The 22,836-nt window shown below is 37.4% G+C and overlaps 1 protein-coding gene across 2 annotated transcripts; it reads right to left on the bottom strand.

Moving 5' to 3' along the window:
- Positions 1–870: 870 nt before the first annotated feature.
- Positions 871–21,326, bottom strand: LOC105465177 (C1D nuclear receptor corepressor). 2 transcript variants are annotated; one of them, XM_011713453.2, is made up of 6 exons: positions 21,230–21,302; positions 11,222–11,298; positions 5,550–5,696; positions 4,713–4,779; positions 4,355–4,410; positions 871–1,727 (listed from the first exon to the last, which is right to left on the bottom strand). In XM_011713453.2, the coding sequence occupies exons 3-6, from the start codon at positions 5,685–5,687 to the stop codon at positions 1,563–1,565; spliced, it is 426 nt and encodes a 141-aa protein (XP_011711755.1). In that variant the 5' UTR covers positions 5,688–5,696; positions 11,222–11,298; positions 21,230–21,302; the 3' UTR covers positions 871–1,562. The 2 variants fall into 2 exon arrangements, with proteins under 2 accessions (XP_011711755.1, XP_011711754.1); XM_011713452.2 differs by lacking the exon at positions 11,222–11,298 and having other exon boundaries at positions 21,230–21,326.
- Positions 21,327–22,836: the final 1,510 nt, after the last annotated feature.

Genomic DNA, 22,836 nt, shown 5'->3' on the forward strand with positions numbered 1-22,836 from the left:
TAACATTTTTCATTTAAGCTGTTTTTCTTTTACAAAATTAGAAAATATACAGAAATCCAAATACATTTCTTTGCAGTAACACAAAGACATGTACACTACACTTGATCTTAACAGTAACACATTTCTCATGTAGAAGTTATTTTTTAAAACAGCTAGAAATTTGGAGACAAAGGCAAAAAAAGGAGTAAAATAACTATAAATGTTCATTAATGTTCTTCCACTTCAAAAACTGTCTGACATCAGAGCTAGAAAAGACTTTCTGCGTCTATCAGTGACTTCCTCTTCATGTGTCATAGAAAGAGTTCAACATGCTTTACAAAATCCATTACATTTTAAGACCATTTCCAATATCTGCTATCATAAATCAAGGAATCCATTTATTCAAAGTTACTTATGGAGAATTAATCACACAGAAAATTTTAACAACTCCTTTTTCAAAAATTAAAGTACTTTACTATACTTGGCATTCCTACATATAATGATATGGATTCAAACACTGAAAGCATTAAGGGCATGTAATTAAAATTCATGCACTTAGACATTTAAAAAGAGCTTTACTATGTAGTACTCTCTGTAACTAATACTCCAGAAAAATAAACCACAATATAAACACGATGTAATCTCCTTTGGACTTCTCATCTGCTTAAGTGGCATTATGTAACACAAGACGTTGTTCCAAAACACTTGTATGTACTTGATACAGCCTCAAAAACATGAAATAAAAAAATCTGAAAAAAATGAGATGAAAAAGAACTGTGGACACCATGCATCAGGAACAAAAACTCATGAATTTCTCTATTTGTGGTGACTTCTAAAACCTATCTTCCTAATTTGGAAGGCAAATTTACTCAAAAGATAAAAATACACAGGTCAGTTATACAACATTTTCAGCCTTTATTGAGAGAGTATGGTCATCATGCCAAAACTCATCCATCAACATACAACCTTATTTCCCATCTAAAGTTAATGAGAATGTATTTTATTTTAAATGGGACATAGAGGCAACATGCCAAGAATTAAAGTACAACCATAAAGTTTTAGTTTCACACTTTGAATATCAACAAAGCAGTAATTCCTAAAATCATGAAAACATGATAAAATAACTACAGAAAAAAATGAACATTTAAGTCATTTCATGCTTTCTTAATGTCATATAGTGAAAACAGATGTACCTGTAATTTTGGCCTACAGATAGCATACATCATAAGGTCATTATTCATTTAAAATAGTACAAATGTTTACAAAGAACATTTCACTTAAATTTCACAGCTGCTTATAAAATGGTACTTGCAAGATTGACCTATATAAAGAAATAAGAGTCTCATCAAAAGAGATGGTAAATTATAAATATATAATATATCACAATGTTAAAATCCTCAGTGCAAATCAATAAAGATAACAATCTTTGGAAAGGAAAGTATTTAGCTTTACATATTTACTGTAAATTTACATATTAATTCAATAAGAAATACATTTAAACCTTGTCCTGCCACAGAATTATTTTGTGGAAGGGGAAAAAAAAAGATGTACTTTTTGAATATGTGTACATCAAAACCAAAAAGTTAACTTTTACTTTTTCCTTTATTGGCAACTTTTGATGCATTTCTTGGTTTTGGTTCCCAGAGGGCATTTTTTACAAATCTTGAAGCTGCACCTCTGTCCAGCTTGCCAGCCTTTTTCTTGTCTGTTATTTCCTTGACTCTGTTCATATATACTCTGATTCTTTCCTTAAAGATAAAAAAGAAAGGCAATAGATTTACTAAGCTGTTCACCACCACTAGATTTTACTATGCTGTACACCTCGGTTAAATTCAACATATATGTATTTATTGCCTATTACAGTGCGTGGTGCTAGGAAATGCAAATGAATAGGATAAATATGCTCCCTGCTTGCCTGGAGTTCACAGTTGGAGGGTGGGGAAAGACAGATGTTAAAAAGTCATTTCAGAAGTCTTCTGTTTCCAAAGAGGAAGAATCACACTAAGACATTACTCCACAAATAAACATTGAATTGAAAGCTTCTAGGTGGTTATACATTTTTTAAAATCACCATTAACACAAATCTATATATTAACTGTTTTGAATCTAAAGTAAAAAACCGGAGCTTTCATATACTTGCAAAATACAAACTAAACTATCCTGAAATTTTTCTAAACAGGAAATACATGAGGTAGTACTTAACTATCTTTTCATGCTACCATCTAGTGTAACAATTAGGAAGAATGAAAATACAAATTATTCAATTTTATAATTTTGATTGGTAAATACACGAAATTTTCTACTAAAATACACAGTTGTAATCAGACTTTACAAGATGAGAAACATAATCTGTTGCTGTTCCACTGAATCTTCTGAGACCATTAATCAGCATAAATGGCTCTTATGCTTCAAATGGAGAAATAAAGTTGAGGAGAGCCATAAAATAGCAAAGTAAAAAACTGATCACTGCTTAAAAACAAGCATCATTAAAATAATCAACAGTTACATAAACATATAATATACAGAAAAATGCAGAATCTTATAATGTTTTCATTGTGAAAGACTGGCAACTCTGCTCCACACTCTCTAGTGACGCCCCATTTCTGTCTGAATAAAGGCACAGTGCTTACAATGGTAGATACTAGCTGCAGCACACACACATCAACCCTGCCTTGGGGTCTTTGCCCTGCTTATTCCTCTGCCTAGAAGGATATTTCCTCAATTACCCACACAGTCACTCCCTCTCTTCCTTCTAGTCTACTCAAATGTTAACCTTGTCTTTGAGGCCCTGACTTCAGCATTTAAAACTGCAGTCCTATTAAAGCACTCCAGTCCCCCTTACCCTACTCTTTTTCTTTGTTCCCATAACTTTCCAACATACTACATATTCATATATATTTCTTATTTGTTTATTATGTTTATTGTTTTTCTCCATTAGATACAGTCTGTTGTCTGCCACAAGGGCAGGGATCAGCATTATTCACAGAGGAATCATCTCACTTGGAAATAATGCCTACCTCCCAGTAAGCCCTCAAATATTTGTTGAATGAGTAAACTGACTTTTCCCATTTGTGATATATACGGTAAATAAGTTTCCTATCACACACTAAGTCTGTGATCAATTAGTATCATCTACATAAGGTCAGAAAAGGGGAACAGGTTTATGCATGCTTTTTATTCACCAACCCTTATCTAGAATATTAACGTACTACTTCGTAAAGTAGATTCTGAGGCAGAAAGAAAACAAATGACCTTGTCCTTTCACAAAGACAGTATCAAGTACTCCAAATAACTTCATATTAATGGAAAAAAGAGAAACTGCATGTAAAGTCCATATTATGAAGTTGAAAACAGATACAAGCCATTATTTTCAGATCTGTATATCATATTGCTTTACACTTTTGCTTTAAATATTTTTTCACAATTGTTTTATTTAAAAATAAATTTATTCCCCCCCTGCAAAAACTTTAAAAGAAGGAAATGTCTTAGACTACATGTTGAAAAACTGAACACAACAGATCTGGCTTACTCATTTTTAAAAAATAAATGACCAAGTGCTTTACTAAGTTGTAAATAACATACATATCAATTACCCTAAGACTTGAGAACAAGAATACAATGTCAAGTGTATTTCATATCTATATCTGCCTTATATTTTATAAACACAAAGAATCAATTTATTAATATTCTTATTCATAAAACCAAGTCAAGAAGGTAACCGTAAGTTTGATTTCTAATTTTTCTCTTCAAATTGAATGATTTGATTTAATTTTTGAAGTCAGCAAAAACTCCAAGATACCAGACCTTATATACTGTACTTATACATCTAAATGGAATACAAAGACAAACCTAGAAGATTTATTACAGGTTGTAAATATGTCTAATGCAGAATTACTGGACAGTACACATACAGCTGGTGCCAAAAAAGCTTTTAGCTTTGTTGCTGAACTGGATTCTTTACTGCTGAGAAAATGAATTAATGGAGGAATTGAAAAGGTGGGGGGAGAAACTTTCCCGTCTTTGCTAGTAAATCAACTAGAATATACTTTTAAGAACTGTATAGAAGTTTTTTTCTTTTTTAAAAAGTAGTTCTAGAGATAAACAGGATTTCAAGAATTTATACGAAAAATAATATGTAAGTTATAAATAATTACTAGAATCATAACATTTTCCCATTCTGAGATTTATATAATATATGGAATACCAATTATCTGAAAAAGGTAAGAGAAAAAAAAACTCAAAGATAGTAAGGTCTGGCTCACTTTCATAATTTCAACTCAAATTCTGTTCTCCCTGATTTGTGTGACAAAGGTAGTGTGACAAACTTCAGAAATACAACAGCAAACACATAAAATAAAAAGAAATAAAATCTTACCAATTCCTGTTTTACTGGATGTTCCTTAGGATTAACTCCTTGAGTTGCCAAATAAACTAAAATAGAAAAATTTCATGGAATAAAATGGTGAATGTATTAATTTAAAACATTCCAATTAAAGAAACTAGTTGTTCACAAAAAAAAGGAAAGTCCTACAAACAATTAAACTTTAAATTATTCAATCTCCATGTAATACTAAATCTATGTGTGGCTCACTGGCATCCAGATTTAAAAATAAATATCTATTAAAATTGTTATTAAGTATAATTGTATGTAAATTGTTAGCATTTTAAAAATAAATCATCTTTCACACAATAAGTAATTTGCTTTCTAATGAATTCCAAAGTAACACACATACCCCAAAACATTGAATTTAATGTGTATGCAGAAACCAAATCCACTTTTGCTTGTTCAAGTGGGTCCAACTGTTAAAAAAGAAAAAGAGAGAGGGGGGAAGAGAGAAAGTGAGACAGAAAAAAAATACACAAACTTGGAACACCATCTGATAACATTTTAAACTTTTACCAAGTACAAGGTATCAAAGAATTTTTTTCAATTCATATAATCCAATAACCAAATGATCTGAAAATAATTTGTAAAAAGAAGTTTTCTTAATGAGTGACTTTTGTCCACAAATTTTCACCTTAGGGTATCATCTTTAGTTAGACAAGGAAAGTGTACAACCCAAGAAAAATTCTTTTGAATTATTTTAATTTCGAGAGTTACGATCTGGGTTTTGTATGTCAAAAGTAATTTATCAATATAAACATTGTACATGATGCATTTATGTATAAGAAGCAGGCTAAGATGCTTAGGCAATACCAAAGACAGAAGAAACATAATGAGATTTGTTTTAGACTGTCAAAGTCAATTTACTGTTTTTGTCCTATAGGGTTTCCAGAAACCCTGATCACATCATTGTAATACTTAAAAGGTCAAAGATAGAGTCTGTCAAAAAGAATACTGTGAGTGCTCCTTTTTTTTCCAAAACCAAGTTAAAAACACAGTTAGGAGGTTATTTCCTAAGGCTGGAGTTGTGTTTTGTTTCCCCCCTAAAAATACCCAAACACTAATAAAATTGAAATAAAGGGGAAAAGGGGCATAGGTCATTAATCTGTTTCTTCTTCCACATGTTTCATAAAATAGCATTCTGTTTTATGAAATTCATTTTTAGGAAATTACATTTTTAAAATACCTTCTGCAACAACTCATTTCTAGAAACAGACATCATGGTCTTCAGCATCTCATCCACAGCACCAATGGAATTCTCAAACGCTGACAAATACTCATGAATTTCTACTGGATAGTCTTCATTAATTTCTTCACCTGCCATTATGGCTGACTAGAAAAAATTAAATTCTTTGAATTCATATTAGAGACAGAGCTTGTTCTTTAGTTTACAAAAAAAAAAAAAAAAAAATCAATAGGTCATATCATGTATTTCAAAGACACTAAGAGTTAAAACCTGAAGATAAACAAATCTTTTTAGAATTTAATTCTAGATTAAATACATTCCAATTTGTCCCCTTCTTAAGTTTCCTGGGGGGCTGTGGAAGAAGAACCAACCGAAGCCCACTAATGCTATGCACACCAAACTCTCAACATTTTTGTTTTGTTTTGTTTTGAGATGGGGTCTCTCTCTGTCGCCCAGGATAATGCAATCACCACTCAATGCAACTTCTGCCTGCTGGGCCCAAGGGATCCCCCCACCTCAGCCTCCCAGGTTGCTGGACTACAGGCCCATTGCCACCATGCCCAGCTAATTTTTTTGTATTTTTAAAGAACTTTTAAAGAACTAAAGACATGATTACCAAATATGAGATCGCAATAATCAAAATCCTACATTTTAAAAACTGTTGAATTAGCAAAGCAATTAAAGTTTGATAAATAGATCTCCTAATGATTGCTAAAGAAATGGTAAGCAAAGCACTTTTTTAAGAAAAATATGTATTTCAGTCCTTCTAAATATAGGTGTCGATCTGAGAGCATGTTATATTAAACAAAAAAAGTAAAAATATCAGGTCTAAAATATGTATCACAGAAATCATTTTTCATATAATGATTAATATATAAATCATATATATTTATATTCCTTAAGCTTCTTTAAAATATTAATAAGAAATCCAAAGAGTCCATAAATCATATAAAGCCCATAAGCAGAAAAGAGGAAACTTGGGGCAAATAAACAATATGGTTTTCATTTGTGCCAGTGCATACTCTGACAGCCCATACTTTAAAAATTCACCTATATCAATGTATTATTAAAGTATCTAAGTCCAAATTTTAGAAGCAATTCTAAGCCATAGGTAACATCTTTAGAATAAAAAAAAAATTGTATTAACAGAAATACCTCTTTATCACATAGGTAAGGAGAACAGCATGAATGTGTATGACAGCAAATAGCATAGCAGAATGGAAGTAAAGAGACTCGGGCTTTCCGTCTTGATCACCAACTTTGTCACCTGAGATAAATCATTGAATCTCTCTCGGCCTCAAATTCCTCATCCATAAAATATGGCAGTTGGTCTAATGATCTGTAAAGTCCCTTACAGTTCTAAATGTTATGATTACTTTTAAGTTTGAAAAGTACTATTTGAATATTTAGTGACAACATATCAACATTTCTTCTGAATGAGTATATTCCACTAAGACATCTGGTTTCATTAAAAAAATAAAGTGAAGTCTATCTATTACTACTTGAGTTCTGAAGTTTCTATCCAACTATTGTGCAACCAGCAATTAAACAAGGCAATAAGAAAACTACACAGAAAAGAATTGATTTCCAATTTCAAAAGGTTAACTGAAAATATGCATTTGCCTGTCATCCCTCCCCAAATCCCTACAATATGACAGAAGAAATATAAAAACATGAAAATAAAAATGCTGGAAACCAACAAAAGCACAGATCTACCAGCAGACTTTAACAGTAGAAACTGTGTAAGCTAAAGAGCAAACTGGGCTGGACATGGTGGCTCACGCTGTAATCCCAGCACTTTGGGAGGCTGAGGCGGGCAGATCACCTGAGGTCAGGAGTTCGAGACCAGCCTGGCCAACATGGTGAAATCCCGTCTCTACTAAAAATACAAAAATTAGCCAGGCATGGTGGCGCATGCCTGTACTCCCAGCTACTTGGGAGTCTGAGGCAGGAGAATTGCTTGAACCTTGGAGGCGGAGGTCGCAGTGAGCCAAGACTGTGCCACTACACTCCAGCCTGGGCAACAGAGTTAGACTGTCTCTCAAACCAAAAAAAAAAAGAGCAAATGGGATCAGACTGGAAACAGGAAACAAAGCCAAGAAACCTTACAAACAAAAGAGAATGAGAATTTAGAAATATCCCCAAGAATAGAGCCATTAAGGGCTGAAAATAGCTAACCTAATCTCCAGATCTGTGAAAGGACAGCTCCAGCATTTATTGCCTAGATAAAGGTGTAATTATAGGGATATACTGTAAAGAAGACTTGGTATTTCCTCACTTTATGTAGAATTTTGAACCAATAAATTTGAAAATGTAAATGAAAAGAATGACATTCTTGGGAAGATATCAATTACCAAAACTAAAAAGAAGTACATAAAAACCATACAGGTCATTAACCACAGAAAAAGAATTACACAGTAGTCAAAGACCTACCCTCCAAAGAGGCTCTAGTCCTAGAAGATTTTATAGGTAATTTCTTTCAAACCTTCAAGAAACAGTTAACTCCTACGGTATTTAGCTGTTTAAGAATATAGAGAAAGATGGAAAACTTTTTTCTTAACATATACAAAAATAAACTCCAAATGAATTAAAAATGTAAATGTATAAACATATTAGATTATATCAAATATTTATATCTAAATGAAACCCAAATGCTATAAAAGGAAATGGCTGACAAACTTAACTACATAAAAACTTTTTTGAAAAGTCATACATGGTAAAAGGATACCATAAGCAAAGTTAAAAGGCAAGAGACAGCTAGGAGAAAGTATCTGACAAAATATCACAAAGAATTAGATAGACTAAATAAACAGTTCCTAGAAAGCAATAAAACAAATTAAAATAATGAAGATATCATCACCTATCAGATTGGCAATAATTTTAAAGATTAAGAATGTTCAGTGTTAGAAAGGTTATACACTGAAAGTGGAATATAAATTGGTACCGGTTTTTAAAATGCACATACCCTTTGACTCAGGAAATCCTTTTAAGAATCTAGCCTATAAAAATCCTTGCACATATGCATATAAATTAAAATGTCCTCCTTAAACTTGTCTCTGAACTTCCTCCAGTTTGTCTTGTATCAAATTGTCCCTTTGCTGGACTACTACCTGTAAGTTTAAATGTTTTATTTCTCCATCTAAGAAAGAAACCAAAAAAAAAAGAAAAAAAAGATCTTGACTTCGAGGTGCTTATACTAAGTCTCTAATTCCTCTCCTTCCATCCTTTCTCAAATCTCTTACAAACGTATGACCTTACTTTTCTCTCAAAATTATACTTAGCAAGGTCACCCACACTGCCACATGGTTAAATTCAATGGTCAATTCTCAGTTCTCCTTGAGTGACACTGTTGACTCCCTTCTCTTGGTTTCCTTGGTTTCCTTGGTTTCCTTTCTATCTCACTGGCTCCCTTCTTGGTCTCTTAGATGCAGCCTTCTCACATTCTCAGCCCCTTAACCAAGCTTGAAGTGCCCAGAGGCTGTTCCTGACTTTCTTCTCTGATTTACTCCTAGGTGAGCTGAGGGTTTTAAATTGCTTTAGTAAACTGAAGACTCCAACATTTCTTTCTCCAACCCTGACCTCCCCATTGAAATTCATATTTACATTTCCAGCTGCAGAGATACTCAGCTGAATGTAAATATGAAATTCATACAGAGATACTGAGTATCTCTGGTAGGATGTCTAATAAATTCTCGAATGGAACCTGCCCAAAGCCAGATTCCTAACCTTGCCTACTGCGGTTTTCATCATTTCATTTCATGGCAACTCTAACTTTCCAATTGTTCAGTCCCAAAATTTCAGAGTGATCCTTGACTACTCTCTCTCACTTCATCTTTAATACACACCCAGAATCTAACCATGTCCTACCACCTCTACTGCTACTATCCTGGTCCAAACCACCATCAAACCATGCCTGAATGCCCTCCTAAATAGCTTTCTTGCTTCTGGCCAAAGTCTATTATCAAGAATATAGAGAGATCATTCAAAAGGTAAATCAGACTATGCCATGCTTCTGCTCAGAAATTTCCAAAGGCTTGTCACCTCATTCGAAATAAGACAAAAATCCTTACAGTGGGCCCGACAAGGTGGCTCATGCCTGTAAACCCAGCACTTTGGGAGGCCAAGGCAGGAGGATAGCTTGAGCCCAGGAGTTCGAGACCAACCTGGGCAACACAGCGAGACCCCAACTCTATTTTTTAAATCAAAAAAAAAATAAATATTTACCTTTTAAAAATCCTTACAGTGGGTTCAAAAAGCTCAACACAATTTGCCCTGACTCCCCATCACCTTCTGTGACTTCATCTCCCACTCTCCCTTGCTTATTTCACTCCAGCCACAATAGCCTCATTGTTCTTCCCCCATGACAACAGGCACATGCCTACCTCCCTTTGGACTTCTCTCCTTCCTAGAATACTCTATTCCTCTCTTCCTCCCTTACCAACATATTCAGAGCTTATTATGTTACCTTCACCAGATCTCCACTCAAATGTTACCTATTGGTATCTCTCTCCTAACCACCCCATTTTAAAATGCACACCACTCCTCCTCACTCCCTATCTCCTTCCCCACCTTACATTCCTCTATATCAACTAACATGTATTTATTTGTTGCCAGTCTACCTCCAAAAGGCAACTACATGAGAGCAGGAATTTTTGTGATTTGTTCACAAGCACTGCCTGACAGTCAATAAACATTTGTTGAAATAAACTATAACAAAATATTGGAAATAATCTAGATATTCATCGACAGGGAAACAGTTAAATGAATTACAGCATATTCATCCTTGAGAATATTACATGTCTTCTAAAAATAAAGAAGTAAATCTATATATAGTGACACACAATAAGAAGGAAAAAGAGAACAGAGAACATTGTATATAACACATAATGTGCCTAATATATGCCATTTGGCTTTAAAAAAAAAAGCTATATACATACATGTAGAAAAAAGTCTGGAGGGAGCATACAAAAAACAGACATTTTCTCTGAAAAGAGACAAGGATTAGGGAATAGGTTCAAAGCAGACTCATTTTTTTAACTCTTCATTCTTCATTGTTTATATTTTATTTCAAAAAGCACATATTAAATTTTTATAAAAAACATTTAAATAAAGGCACAATAAAGTATTTTGGCTTTTAACAAATACTGTATGTATTTTTTAAAAACACAAAAGGTCTTTATTTAAATGTGAATTTTTTCATCAAATTTTCCTATTAGAAAACATTTCCTTTCTTCAGAAGAACACAGTAGAGATTTTTCCTGCAATTATTCCCTGTCCCTAAGCCCCAATAAACAAGCAGATATTTGTTGTTAGAAAAGGCAAGGGGGACTAAAAAATAAAGGCTCTTCTATTATGAGAAATTCCTCCTAATTCAAGTGATTTCTACTAACATTTTATATAGGCAGTTGCTGAATATTTATTCCTTCCAAAGAAAAAGCGCAGAAATTTCCCTCCATCCCCTTAGCTACTCTGACCCCAGGATCAAGCAATGACTCTATGGTATCAGCAGCAAACACCTGAATAGCACTGATTATGTGCCAGGCACTATTCTAAGCATTCCACATGCACTTGTTCATCCAAACCTCACAGATGAAGAAACTGAGCCACAATGAAGTTAAAGAACATGCCTAAGGTTGTACATGTTAAAATTTCCAAAGAAGAAAATAACTCACCCAGCTCTGCTCCTCACCCTCCTCCCGGGTTCTATAGGTACTCCTCGCCCTTCCACACACTCCTTCTAAAACACTGGCTGCATAGGTAGAGACAGACGGAGAGGGCGTGAGAAAACTTGCTTCTCTTCACCACTCAGTAGGGTGTGGCTGAGACTAAGGACCTGGGTTGGGGGGATGCCGCCCAGTAACCCTAACAGCCGTTACTGCCACTCAGTCCCTCTTCTCACTGGTTATACAGAAGCCAAAGTACCGATAGCAGAAAAGAAGAGTGCATAGCATCACATACAGAACTGAAGTCATCAGCTACCTCTTTTCTTCAATTCTCCACTTCAGGGTGGCCAATCCAGGCAGAAACCTGGGAGGCACCCCAAATCCAATCAGTCCTGGCAATATGGCTTCCTTAATCTCCTCACACCACAAGCTTTCCTCCATTCTCACTGGCTAGATTATTTCAACAGCCTTTGAGTAGTGTCCCTATTATCAATTTTTCTCCACTCCCAGTTTTAGAATATTACAAAATATGCTTTAAACAGTCTGGTCATGGTACTCTTCTGTTTAAAATTCTGCAACAGTTCCCTACCACATGGAAGATAGTTCCAAACCTCTCAGCATAGATGCAAGGCCCATTATGATGTGGCCCTTGCTTGTCTGCCTAACCTCATCTTTCATGGCTCCCCTCTTTGAATCCTAGAGCTGTGGCCATGATGGCAGTTTTCCAAATGTGCCATGCTCTCTCACTCTCAACTTTGACCTGTGTGACGCTCTAAGCCTGAAACGCCCTTCCAACTCCACTTTGTTCAAATCCTGCTTATCTTTGGAGGTAAAAAATAGGTTTCAGTTCGGCCAATGAAGACTTCTCTGCATGCTCTCCTTCTATGCTCTCTGTCTGGACAAATATAACAACTATAAGCTGTCATGTCACATAAAACACTATCTCTTAATGTATTTTTATTTACTTGACTTCCCTTTTGACTACAAGTTCCTTGAGGGGGGGCTGTGTCATGTTCATGTTGTATCCCCAATGGCTGACACACAAGGTGACTGTATCTCTCAATTTGCCCAAGACAGTTCCACCTTATGCCTGTTGTTTCAGCTTGCCACCAACTCAGCTCCTTTCTTTCTTGTCCCAGTTTGAACAAAAAATTATATGGTTACCCTAAACAACGTAGGTTCTCTGACCCTTATTACCACTTCCCACCCCATTTAGCTAGAGAACAGGAGCATCAGAGGAGTTACCCTTTGCACCAGTCAGGTTTCAACTAGAGAAGCAGAACCAGTAGGAGATACGTATTAACAGAGTTATGGCAAGAAACTGGTTTACATACGGCAAGCTATCAAGGAAGGAACTCATGCTGGACCTCTTGGCTACTAGCTGAAACTGCTGTCTACAAGTGGAATTTCTTCTTTTGGGTCAGGGAAACCTCGGCTCTGCTTCTAAAGCCTTTCAACTCATTGAATCAGGCCCACCCAGATTATTTAGAATAATCTCCCTTACTCAATAGATTATGGATTTTAATCATGGCTTCGAAATACTTTCACGGCAACACCTACATTCATGTTTGACTGAGTATCTGTGGGCTACAGCCAAACCAACTTGAAACATTAAAAAGACAATCACAGCCAGGCACCATGGCTCACACCTGTAATTCCAACACTTTGGGAGACTGACAGGAGGATCACTTGAGCCCAGGAGTTCAAGACCCACCTGGGAAACACAGACAGAACCATCTCTAAAACAGAAAATATTTTTAATTAGCTGGGCATGATGGCATGCACCTGTAGTCCTAGCTACTCAGGAGGCTGAGGTGAGAGAATCACTTGAGTCCAGGAGTTCGAGGCTGCAGTAAGCTATAATTACACTACTGCACTCCAGCCTGGGCAACGGAGCAACGCCTGCAGCCCTTTAAAAAAAAAAAAAAAAAAAAAAGACTATTACACTAAGATGTATTCCTGGCATCACAAATATTATTGCTCTGACAATACTTTTCCACAACAAGCTTGTTATTTTGATTATCAGGCTCCCAAGTAACAGAACTAGACTTCAAATTCTAGCTAACAAATGTAGAAGAAATGACAACTTAAAAAAGAATCACGACTTTGCAACCCCTAATGAAATTATAGGTTTAGGCAATGACCACCAATAGATCACTAAAAGTAGGTGAAACACACATATTATGAACCTCCTGATGCGAGCCAATATAACATACACAGCACCATCTGCAAAGCATTTCCAACTCCCAAAAAAGCTGAATCTGAACAATTAAGCCTACAGAGCTAACTTCCATTTTACAGGAAATATAAAGGATAGAGGAACAAATTAACACCACAAGAAAGCAAACAAATATGGAGTGAGAAACACAGTACTCTACAGGACAACTGATCAGGTTTCTATAACAAGTCAATGGCATGAAGCAAAAAAAAATGGGGGAAGAAAGAGGAAGAAGAGATTGAAGAGATTTAAGAGACATAACAACCAAATGAAATACATAGACCTTGTTTGGATCTTGATTCAAATAAACCAAGCATAAAAAGATAGTTCTGTGAGAAAGAAATCTGAACATGGACCAAGTATTAGATGACACCAACAGATTATTGATAATTCTGTCATCTATGATAACAGCAATACAGTTATATAAGAAAATTTCCCCGTCTTTTGAGGATGCACACTGAAGTATAGAGGGGTAAAATTATGTAACATTTTGAATTTGCTTTAAAAAAAAAAAAAAGTAGCCTCCACGAATTATTACAACTTTGAGAGAAAAGATAAGAACCTTATGTACATTATTTCTATAGTGAAATTAGATGGCTAACCACAAACTAGCTTTTAGAATACAACTCAGTTCATATATAGGGGAATAACTAAAGAGAAGGTGTCATCTAGAATATTTAAGCAGCTCCATTATATCTCATTTCAATTCCAGATATAACTGGGGTGAGGAAGAGGAAGGTTACTGGGTGCTCACTACATCTGTGATAGTTGCTGAACATATAGTCTCAAATGAGGTTTGTATTACTAACACTTCCAACAAAAGGCTGACATTCTGAAGTGTCTATTTATTTCAAGAGTATCACAAATTGCTTTTTTTTTTTTTTTTTTTTTTTTTTTTTTTGAGGTAGAGTCTTGCTCTCTTGCCTAGGCAGTGGCTCAATCTCAGTTCACTGCGACCTCTGCCTCCCAAGTTCAAGCAATTCTCCTGCCTCAGCCTCCCGAGTAGCTGGGATTACAGGTGCACACCACCATGCCCAGCTAATTTTTGTACTTTTTTAGGAGAGACAGGGTTTCACCATGTTGGCCAGGCTGTCTCGAAATCCTGACCTTGTGATCCGCCCACCTCAGCCTCCCAAACTGCTGGGATTACAGGTGTGAGACACTGATCCCAGCAAATTCCCTTCTTTAAAAAAAAAAAAAAAAAAAAAAAATCCTAATTTCTTGTATTTTTACCTGTCCCTTAAAAATGTAGGCAAAATAAACAAATAAATAAACACCCAAGAGTAATGCCAAATAAAAAACTAAAAAAAGACATATGCAACACAAAGATTTTTTTAAGCCTCTATGAATCAATTTAACAACAACAAAAAAAAGTACACACAATCGAAAAGAAAAATGGGCAAAGAAAATCAACAGTTCACAAATAATCCAGATGACCAATAAGCATAAAGAAAGCTACTCAACCTTACTGATAATTAAGGAAACATAAATTGCTAGAATATGATGCCATTTTAAAAATTAAAGAGATTAATAGTACTAAAATGGACAAAGGTGAGCTGAGAACAGCCTCCCATTCACTATTAGTCAGGGTATAAATTAGTTTAGCATTTTTGTGGGGCAATCTGCACCATGCTTCAAAATCACCTATGTACACCTCCTTTGACCTAGCAATTTTACTTCTCAAAGTATATTTTAACGCAAGATAATGTTTAAGGACTTCCACTGCAATGATCTTTAAAACAGTAAACTTTAAAACAGAACAACCAACACATCCATTATTAGAACCTGGTTAAATAAATTATGGTATGCCCACCTATTAAAATACTCTGCAGTAGTGAAAAGGTACGAGGTACAGCTTAGAAAGATTCCTAAGATATATTAAATGAACAAAAGTTGAAGAACAGCATGTATAATACATCCTATTTATTTATTTATTTGAGATGAAGTTTCGTTTCTGTTGCCCAGGCTGGAGTTCAGTGGTGCGATCTCAACTCACTGCAACCTCCCCTACTGGGTTCAAGTGATTCTCCTGCCTCAGCCTCCCAAGTAGGTGGGATTTCAGGCATCCACCACCATGCCTGGCTACTTTTTTTTTTTTTTTGTATTTTTAGTAGAGATGAGGTTTCACCACGTTGGCCAGGCTGGTCTCAAACTCCTGACCTCAGGTGATCTGCCCGCCTCAGCCTCCCACAGTGCTGGGATTAGAGGTGTGAGCCACCATACCCAGGCCATCCTATTTATTTTGAAGAAAATAAGATATATGAGTATGGAGGCATATTTGTATGGTATATGCATATAAGTTTTCTTAAAGGATCCAAAAGAAGCTGTTAACTGTGGTCACTTCTGGGAAACAAAACGCAAGAAAGTGAGGAAGTACATTTTGTTACACTCTCTGAATTACAAGATATGTAACATAACACTTAAGCTTATAAAAACTTCAATCATCTCAAATTTTGAAATTTACTTTATTCTCAAACATACCAGATAAAAATGTCATTTCCCTCTACTTAGCAGCAACAATTAAACCTACGTTCTTTACCACTATTACATTCAAAGAACCATATAAATGTTTTTTCTACCCCTAAATTGTCTAGCCACCAAGTGGCTATTTTCCTCTATTCTCATGGTACAAAAGCCTCCTCTGGCCTGCTTGCTACATGGCTAAACATCCCAGTCAACTGGTTTAAAGATGCTTTTGCAAGTTCTCATCTTCTCTTCCTGCCCCCTAGCCAAACATTCTAGCTCTAGGCCTACTGAACATTCATTCCTAACGAAATTCACAAAAGACATAAATTAATGCTACCCAACCTCAACAGGTCCTCTGTCAGTTGCCTGACAGTTCCTTTATTTATCCCTGATACCTCCTCAGCACTTACTGCACAATGTCATGTAAATGAATAATATTTACTGAGCATTTACCACATGCCAGTCTCTAAGGACTCTCTTACTCAATAGATATTTAATTAGCCTCTATGATAGGCAGCCCTGATGCTTGGAAGATAATAGTAAGCAAAAACTTGCCTGCTCTGTACTTACTGTTTAGTGTGGATGATAGACACTAATCAAAGAATCACGGAAATATAAAATTACAACAGTAATATGAAGAAATAAATTGTGCTATGAGATAGTGGACATGACTTAATCTGAGGGAAGACAGAATGCTTCCTCAAGAAAGCACTCGATGACAGAGACGAGTTAAGCAGATAAAAACTGTAGTGCGGGCGAGGAGAGTTCTCACAACTCTACGACTGGGCACTAAAATTAGCTTCACTTTACAGATGGCACAACAGAAACAGGTCACAGGGCTGGTAAGTGGTAAAGCTCGGCAGAATGGAACTCAAATCGAATGGAGGAGGAGCATCCCTCACAAATCCCATCAGTGGATTTGTGTAGGATGCTCTCTGGACAAAATCTTTTATACAATGTAAAAGGTTTGTTCCTCCCTGAAAGTCTATTCCCGTAACCCTTCCAGCCTTAACTCCCATCTTTACCCTATTCCCCAACGTCACACTCAACTTCTGTTCCTGTCACTAATCCACGTGACCAGAATCTCCAATTTCCTTAGCAATGTTCAGTAGGCCTGGAGCAACGTTACACTCAACTTCTGTTCCTGTCACTACTCCACATGACTAGAATCTCCAACTTCCTTAGCAATGTTCAGTAGGCCTGGAGCTACTGAACATGGGGCATTAGCAAATGGCCACAGAGGAAAGAGGACTGGCAAAAGCATCTTTAAAACAGCTAACTGGGAGATGTGACCATGAAGGAAGGGAACTGAGGTGCTATCATAGCCCTTTCCCTCTACTTGGAATACCCGTGTTCCTCCGTTTTGCATTGCTATGCAGGAATACCTGAGGCTGGGTAATTTAATAAAGAAAAGAGGTTAGATTTGGCTCCCAGTTCTGCAGGCTACACAACTAGCATGGTACCAGCATCTGCTTTTGGTGAGATAAAGGGGGAGCAGACATGTGACATGGCGGGAGAAGCGGCAAGAGAGAGAAGAGGAGCTTCCATGCTCTTTTAAACAACCAGCGCTAGGAGTGAACTAACAGAGTGAGAACTCAACTCATTACCTCAAGGACAAAACCAAGACATTCAGTCTGCCTCCATGACCCAAATATCTCCCACCGGGCCTACCTCCAACACTGGAAGTCACATTTCAACAAGAGATCTGGAGGAGACACACACCCAAATCATATCAACCTCCTCTTCATAACTGTCTCCATTTTCTTGGCCTATCAATCCTTTAAAACCCACATCAAATGCTCCCTCCTCTATAAAGGTGTCCATACCTCCCAAACAAAGGTAGTCTCTTCTTCCTCTTTGCTCCCAAGTTTCTCTGAATATAACTGTAATACAGTTATCACACTGCTGTGCAACTATATGCTTGACTTAACGTAATGACATATCTATCAATAACACTCCTCAAGTTCTTGATAAATCCAAAGGGGTCAATCCTCACTTCACCCGATCCATCAGCTGCACTACTCTACTCTAAATTCCACAACACCAGACTCAAAATTGTCCTTGTCCCTCACTGGCTGCTCAGGCTGTCTCATTTGGTGGTTATTCCTCATTTTCCTAACTTGTTAATGTTAAAATGCCTAAGGACTCAGGCCTTGTGCCCCTTCTCTTTTCTGCCTACATTTACTCTTTTAACGACTGTCTCTGGTCTCACAACTTTAAATACCATCTGTTCACTGACAACTCTCAAATGTCTGTTTCCAGCAATGACCACTCTGAAGTCCGGAATGAACATACTTAACTGCCTACTCAACATCTCCGCTTAGATGACTAACAGACATCACAAACTTATCACCTCCTTAACTGAACTCCGAATCTTCCCACAAACCTGCCCCTCCCAGTTTTCTATTTCTCAGTTAACGGCAATTTCATTCTTCTAGTTGCTCAAGCCCCAAACTTTGACAATAACCTTATTCTTACAATTCACTTTCAATCTGTAAGCAATTCTATTGGCTTTTCCTAGAAAATACATCTAAAATTAAACTGCTTCTCCATCTTCACTTCTTTCCAATTAAGATGTTATCATCTCATCTGAACTACAACACCTCCATGATTAGTCTCCTGGTTTTCACCTACCCCACCCCACAACAAACTATTCTTAACACAGAAGCCAGAGAAGATTCTATTAAAACCTAAGTCAGGCCAGGCGCAGTGGCTGACGCCTGTAATCCCAGCACTTTGGGAGGCCAAGACAGGCAGATCACCTGAGGTCAGGAGTTCAAGACCAGCCTGGCCAACATGGTGAAACCCCATTTCTACTAAAAATACAAAAAAAATTAGCCGGGTGTGGTGACACGTGCCTGTAATCCCAGCTATTTAGGAGGCTGAGGCAGGAGAATCGTTGGAACCCAGGAGGCGGAGGTTGCAGTGAGCTGAGATTGCACCACTGCACTCCAGCCTGGGCAACAGAGCCAGACTCCGAAAGAAAAGAAGTGGGTGGGGTGAGGTGGGGTGGGACGGGGCGGGGCAGGGCAGGGCAGAAAAGGAAACAAAAGAAAACAAAAGAACAGACAATAAAGTAAAGTAAAACAAAATAAAACATAAAGTAAAATAAAATAAACCTAAGTCAGATCATGTCACTCCTCTGCTCTTACCTTTCCATTGGTTATTTACTCACTGGGCTATTCCTCAAGGTAAGATTCATGTCGAGGTACATTTTGAACACATCACTAACATAATGTCTTGTCATGTATTAGGTATTTAGCAACTATTTGTTAACTAACTAAAACCAACCAAAGTAACCTAAGACCTAATTTTGGAAACTCTTAATATCAGATTACAGTTTGAGCTTACAGATACTAGAAAGTCACCACATGGATCCAAACAAACATATGATCATGTACGTTCTGGGGCTCTTCCCATCTCTACACCAAATAATTATACACAGTTATGAACTAAGCTTGAGAATAAATCCAACATGATTGTGTTTTGGAACTTGAGAGCCACTTGCTGTTGCTGCACCAGAATTCTATCACTCGTAATGAATTACTGGAATGGCTTTTTTGCACTGCATTATCTCAGGAGAAAATAACAATGAAATGTACACACAAGTTCTCAATAAATATTGCTGTCTTGGGCAAACAGTGACTCCATGTTAGTATTGTCTGTGACTCTCCTTCAGTCTCACAGTACAATTCCTGAGTACATACAGACTTCTTCCTTTTCTAAAAAAGATATTAACATCTAAAAATAAATGTATCCAGAAGTCTAATAATAGAGGAGTATATAAATTATGAGGATATTGCTCAAGATTGAGATGAATAACTACATTAGATTAAATTTACTTCTATTCAGTGTTTAATTCAAAGCATTTCCAAAATTACAGCGATCAAGCAGCAAAATTACCTTCCAAAACATATGGAAGTGGCTTATTACAATCACCTCATTTCTTAAATAACAGTATATGGGGTTGCTGCATAGATTAAATAAATAATATAGATAAAAGCCATCAGAACAGGGCCTGGCTCAGCCCTCAATACATTAGATAGTATTTTACCAAAAGTGAAAGTTATCAAATACTCTAATCCATTGTGGACTATGTAGAGCTATGCTTGAAGGGTCAACTGTTTGGAAACAGTAGCTGAGATAATACATATGAAGAGCCATTTGAAAAGGTAAAAGCAGTTAAGAAAAAAAATTGCATTACTTCTGAACTGTGATACATACAACACAGCTAACTGAAGGCAGCTGTAGTATCTTTTGACTGAGAATTTTGTTTTATTTTGAAAAACCATTATTCACACTTATCATTATCTTTCAACAAAACAATGAGTTCTATCATTTCCACTAAACGCAAATACTTCTCTGTACTTCGACAGGGCTAATCTGTTAATTTTGAATCAATAATACAGGGTTAAATAACTAAAAGTATAATTGGATTGTTTGTAACACAAAGGGTAAGTGCCTGAAGGGATGGATGCCCCATTTTCCATGTGATTATTACACATTGCCTGCCTGTATCAAAACATCTCATGTACCCCATAAATATATACACCTACTATGTAACCACAAAAATTTTAAATTTAATTTTTTTAAAAATCACGGTTAAGTCTTGGTTCTGTCTACCATCAGACAGTACCAATGGGTTAATAAGTGGATAGCAGACATCTCATTGCGACAAATACGTCTGTATCAAGCCAAAACTGAATTGTATTCAGCAAACATGAAGACATTAAAGGTATTTTCAAGCAAGTTTTAGTTACACTGAACTTTCCCGGGTCATCAAGAAAAACTGCTCTCTTGGATTACCCACCACAGATTTCAGCTAAAGGTCGAAATTAGCCCACTATCTCAGACGGGCTAATACTGCAGCGGCAGGCAGTCTGTGAATGTGAATGATAAACGGAGCTAACACAGTAAAGTGACTCCCCTAGACGTCCCACTTTAGCCTCTCTCCTTACGCAAGATTTGAAGACAGCTGAAAATTGTGAAGTCATGTTTTTTTTGTTGTTGTTGTTTTTAATTTTTTCGTCTTCCAAGAGTTGAGAAGGGGGTGGTTAACAAACGAAGAAAAAGAGAAAGACCGGAGCAAGAGAGAGAAATGAGGGGCCGGGGTAAGCCAAAGCCTGCAAGCAGCCCCAAAACAAGCGGAAGTGGGGGACCTGCAGCAATGCTGCCCCAGCGAAGAGCTGTGAGACACTGCATTCCTGGAAGGCTATGCAGCCAAACTCCGATTCTCTCAGTCTGCCCAGAGGATTACAGGGGAATCCCAGGAGAGGAAAAGCGGAGTTAAACAGGAGAAGGAGAAAAACTGAAAGTACAACTTTGAAAAATACCTCAGGGCCTTCGACTACAGTCTCCCGGAAAGCGGTCGGGCAACGATGACGACAATGACGCGCCGGCTGTGCCCGCGCCGAGGGGCGCTTTCCGATGATCTCACGCTGCTCGCCACGCCCCCGCTCCTTCGCTCTTCTCTAAAGGCAAATCTCAAAATGAGTAGCTGGGGGCCATGTTGTGGGAGAGGATTGCGGCGGCACTCTGGGAACCTTTGTCTACATTTGTACCCGGCCAACACTCAGCCCAAATACAGGTTGAGTGTATTTAACCAGGAAAGAAACCTTAGTTACTGAAACTTTGTATTTTTACTTTTCCGGGAGCTTTTCCAGGGCCCTCACTGTTACTACGCTTTTATTGTCTGCCTCAAGATCAGCGTCTTAGAGCAGCTTCCCAGATTATCCGTGGGGAAGAATGGGTTGTTTTTCCAATCTGTCAGTAAAAGATACTTCTATAATACAGTAAAAATGAATTAGTAGAAAAATGGGGAAAATATGTGCAAAATACAAGCCCAAATTTTTTTTATTAGTTTCAGTAAATGTAAAATTGCATTTCAACGTATGCAATCAGAAGAAACATAATAGAAAATAAAGGCATTAACAGAAACTGTACATATTGTTCATTGAAAGTTTAGTATAAGCGATTGAGCATTGTCTTAACATTTGTAACTTGTCATTCCATGATCGTAATTTGATAAAAATTTATGCCTGAGTTGTCCATATATTAAATGCATGTAAAAGCATTTTGAACAAGCACCATGTATGTAATATTTAAAGTTTTGGGGGAGGTCACAAGATGGCCGAATAGGAACAGCTCCAATCTGCAGCTCCCAGTGTGAGTGAGGCAGAAGACAGGTGATTTCTGCATTTCCAACTGAGGTACCAAGTTCATCTCACTAGGGCTTCTCAGACAGTGGGTGGAGCCCACAGAGCAGGGCGGGGCATGACCTCACCTGGGAAGCACAAGGGGTCCGGGAATTCCCTTTCCTGGCAAAGGGAAGCCGTGATAGACCGTACCTGGAAAATCGGTACACTCCCACCCTAATACTGCATTTTTCCAGGGGTCTTAGCAAACGGCACACCAGGAGATTATATCCCTTGCCAGGATCGGAGGGTCCCACACCCACAGAGCCTTGCTCACTGCTAGCACAGCAGTCTGAGATCGAACTGCAAGGCAGCAGCGAGGCTCAGGGAGGGACATCTGCCATTACTGTGGCTTGAGTAGGTAAACAAAGTGGCTGGGAAGCTGGAACTGGGTGGAGCCCACCGCAGCTCAAGGAAGCCTGCCTGCCTCTGTAGACTCCACCTCTGGGGGTGGGGCATAACTGAAAAAAAGGCAGCAGAAACTTCTGCAGACTTAAACGTCCCTATCTGACAGCTTTGAAGAGAGTACTGCTTCTCCCAGCACGGAGTTTGAGATCTGAGAACGGACAGACTGCCTCCTCAAGTGGGTCCCTGACCCCTGAGTAGCCTAACTGGAGACACCTCTCTGTAGGGGCCAACTAACAATTCATACAGGTGGGTGCCCCTCTGAGATGAAGCTTCCAGGGGAAGGATCAGGCAGCAACATTTGCTGTTCTGCAGTATTTGCTGTTCTGCAGCCTCTGCTG

The sequence above is a fragment of the Macaca nemestrina genome, chromosome 13 (assembly GCF_043159975.1).
Source record: "Macaca nemestrina isolate mMacNem1 chromosome 13, mMacNem.hap1, whole genome shotgun sequence".
NCBI classification, from domain to species: Eukaryota; Metazoa; Chordata; class Mammalia; order Primates; family Cercopithecidae; genus Macaca; species Macaca nemestrina.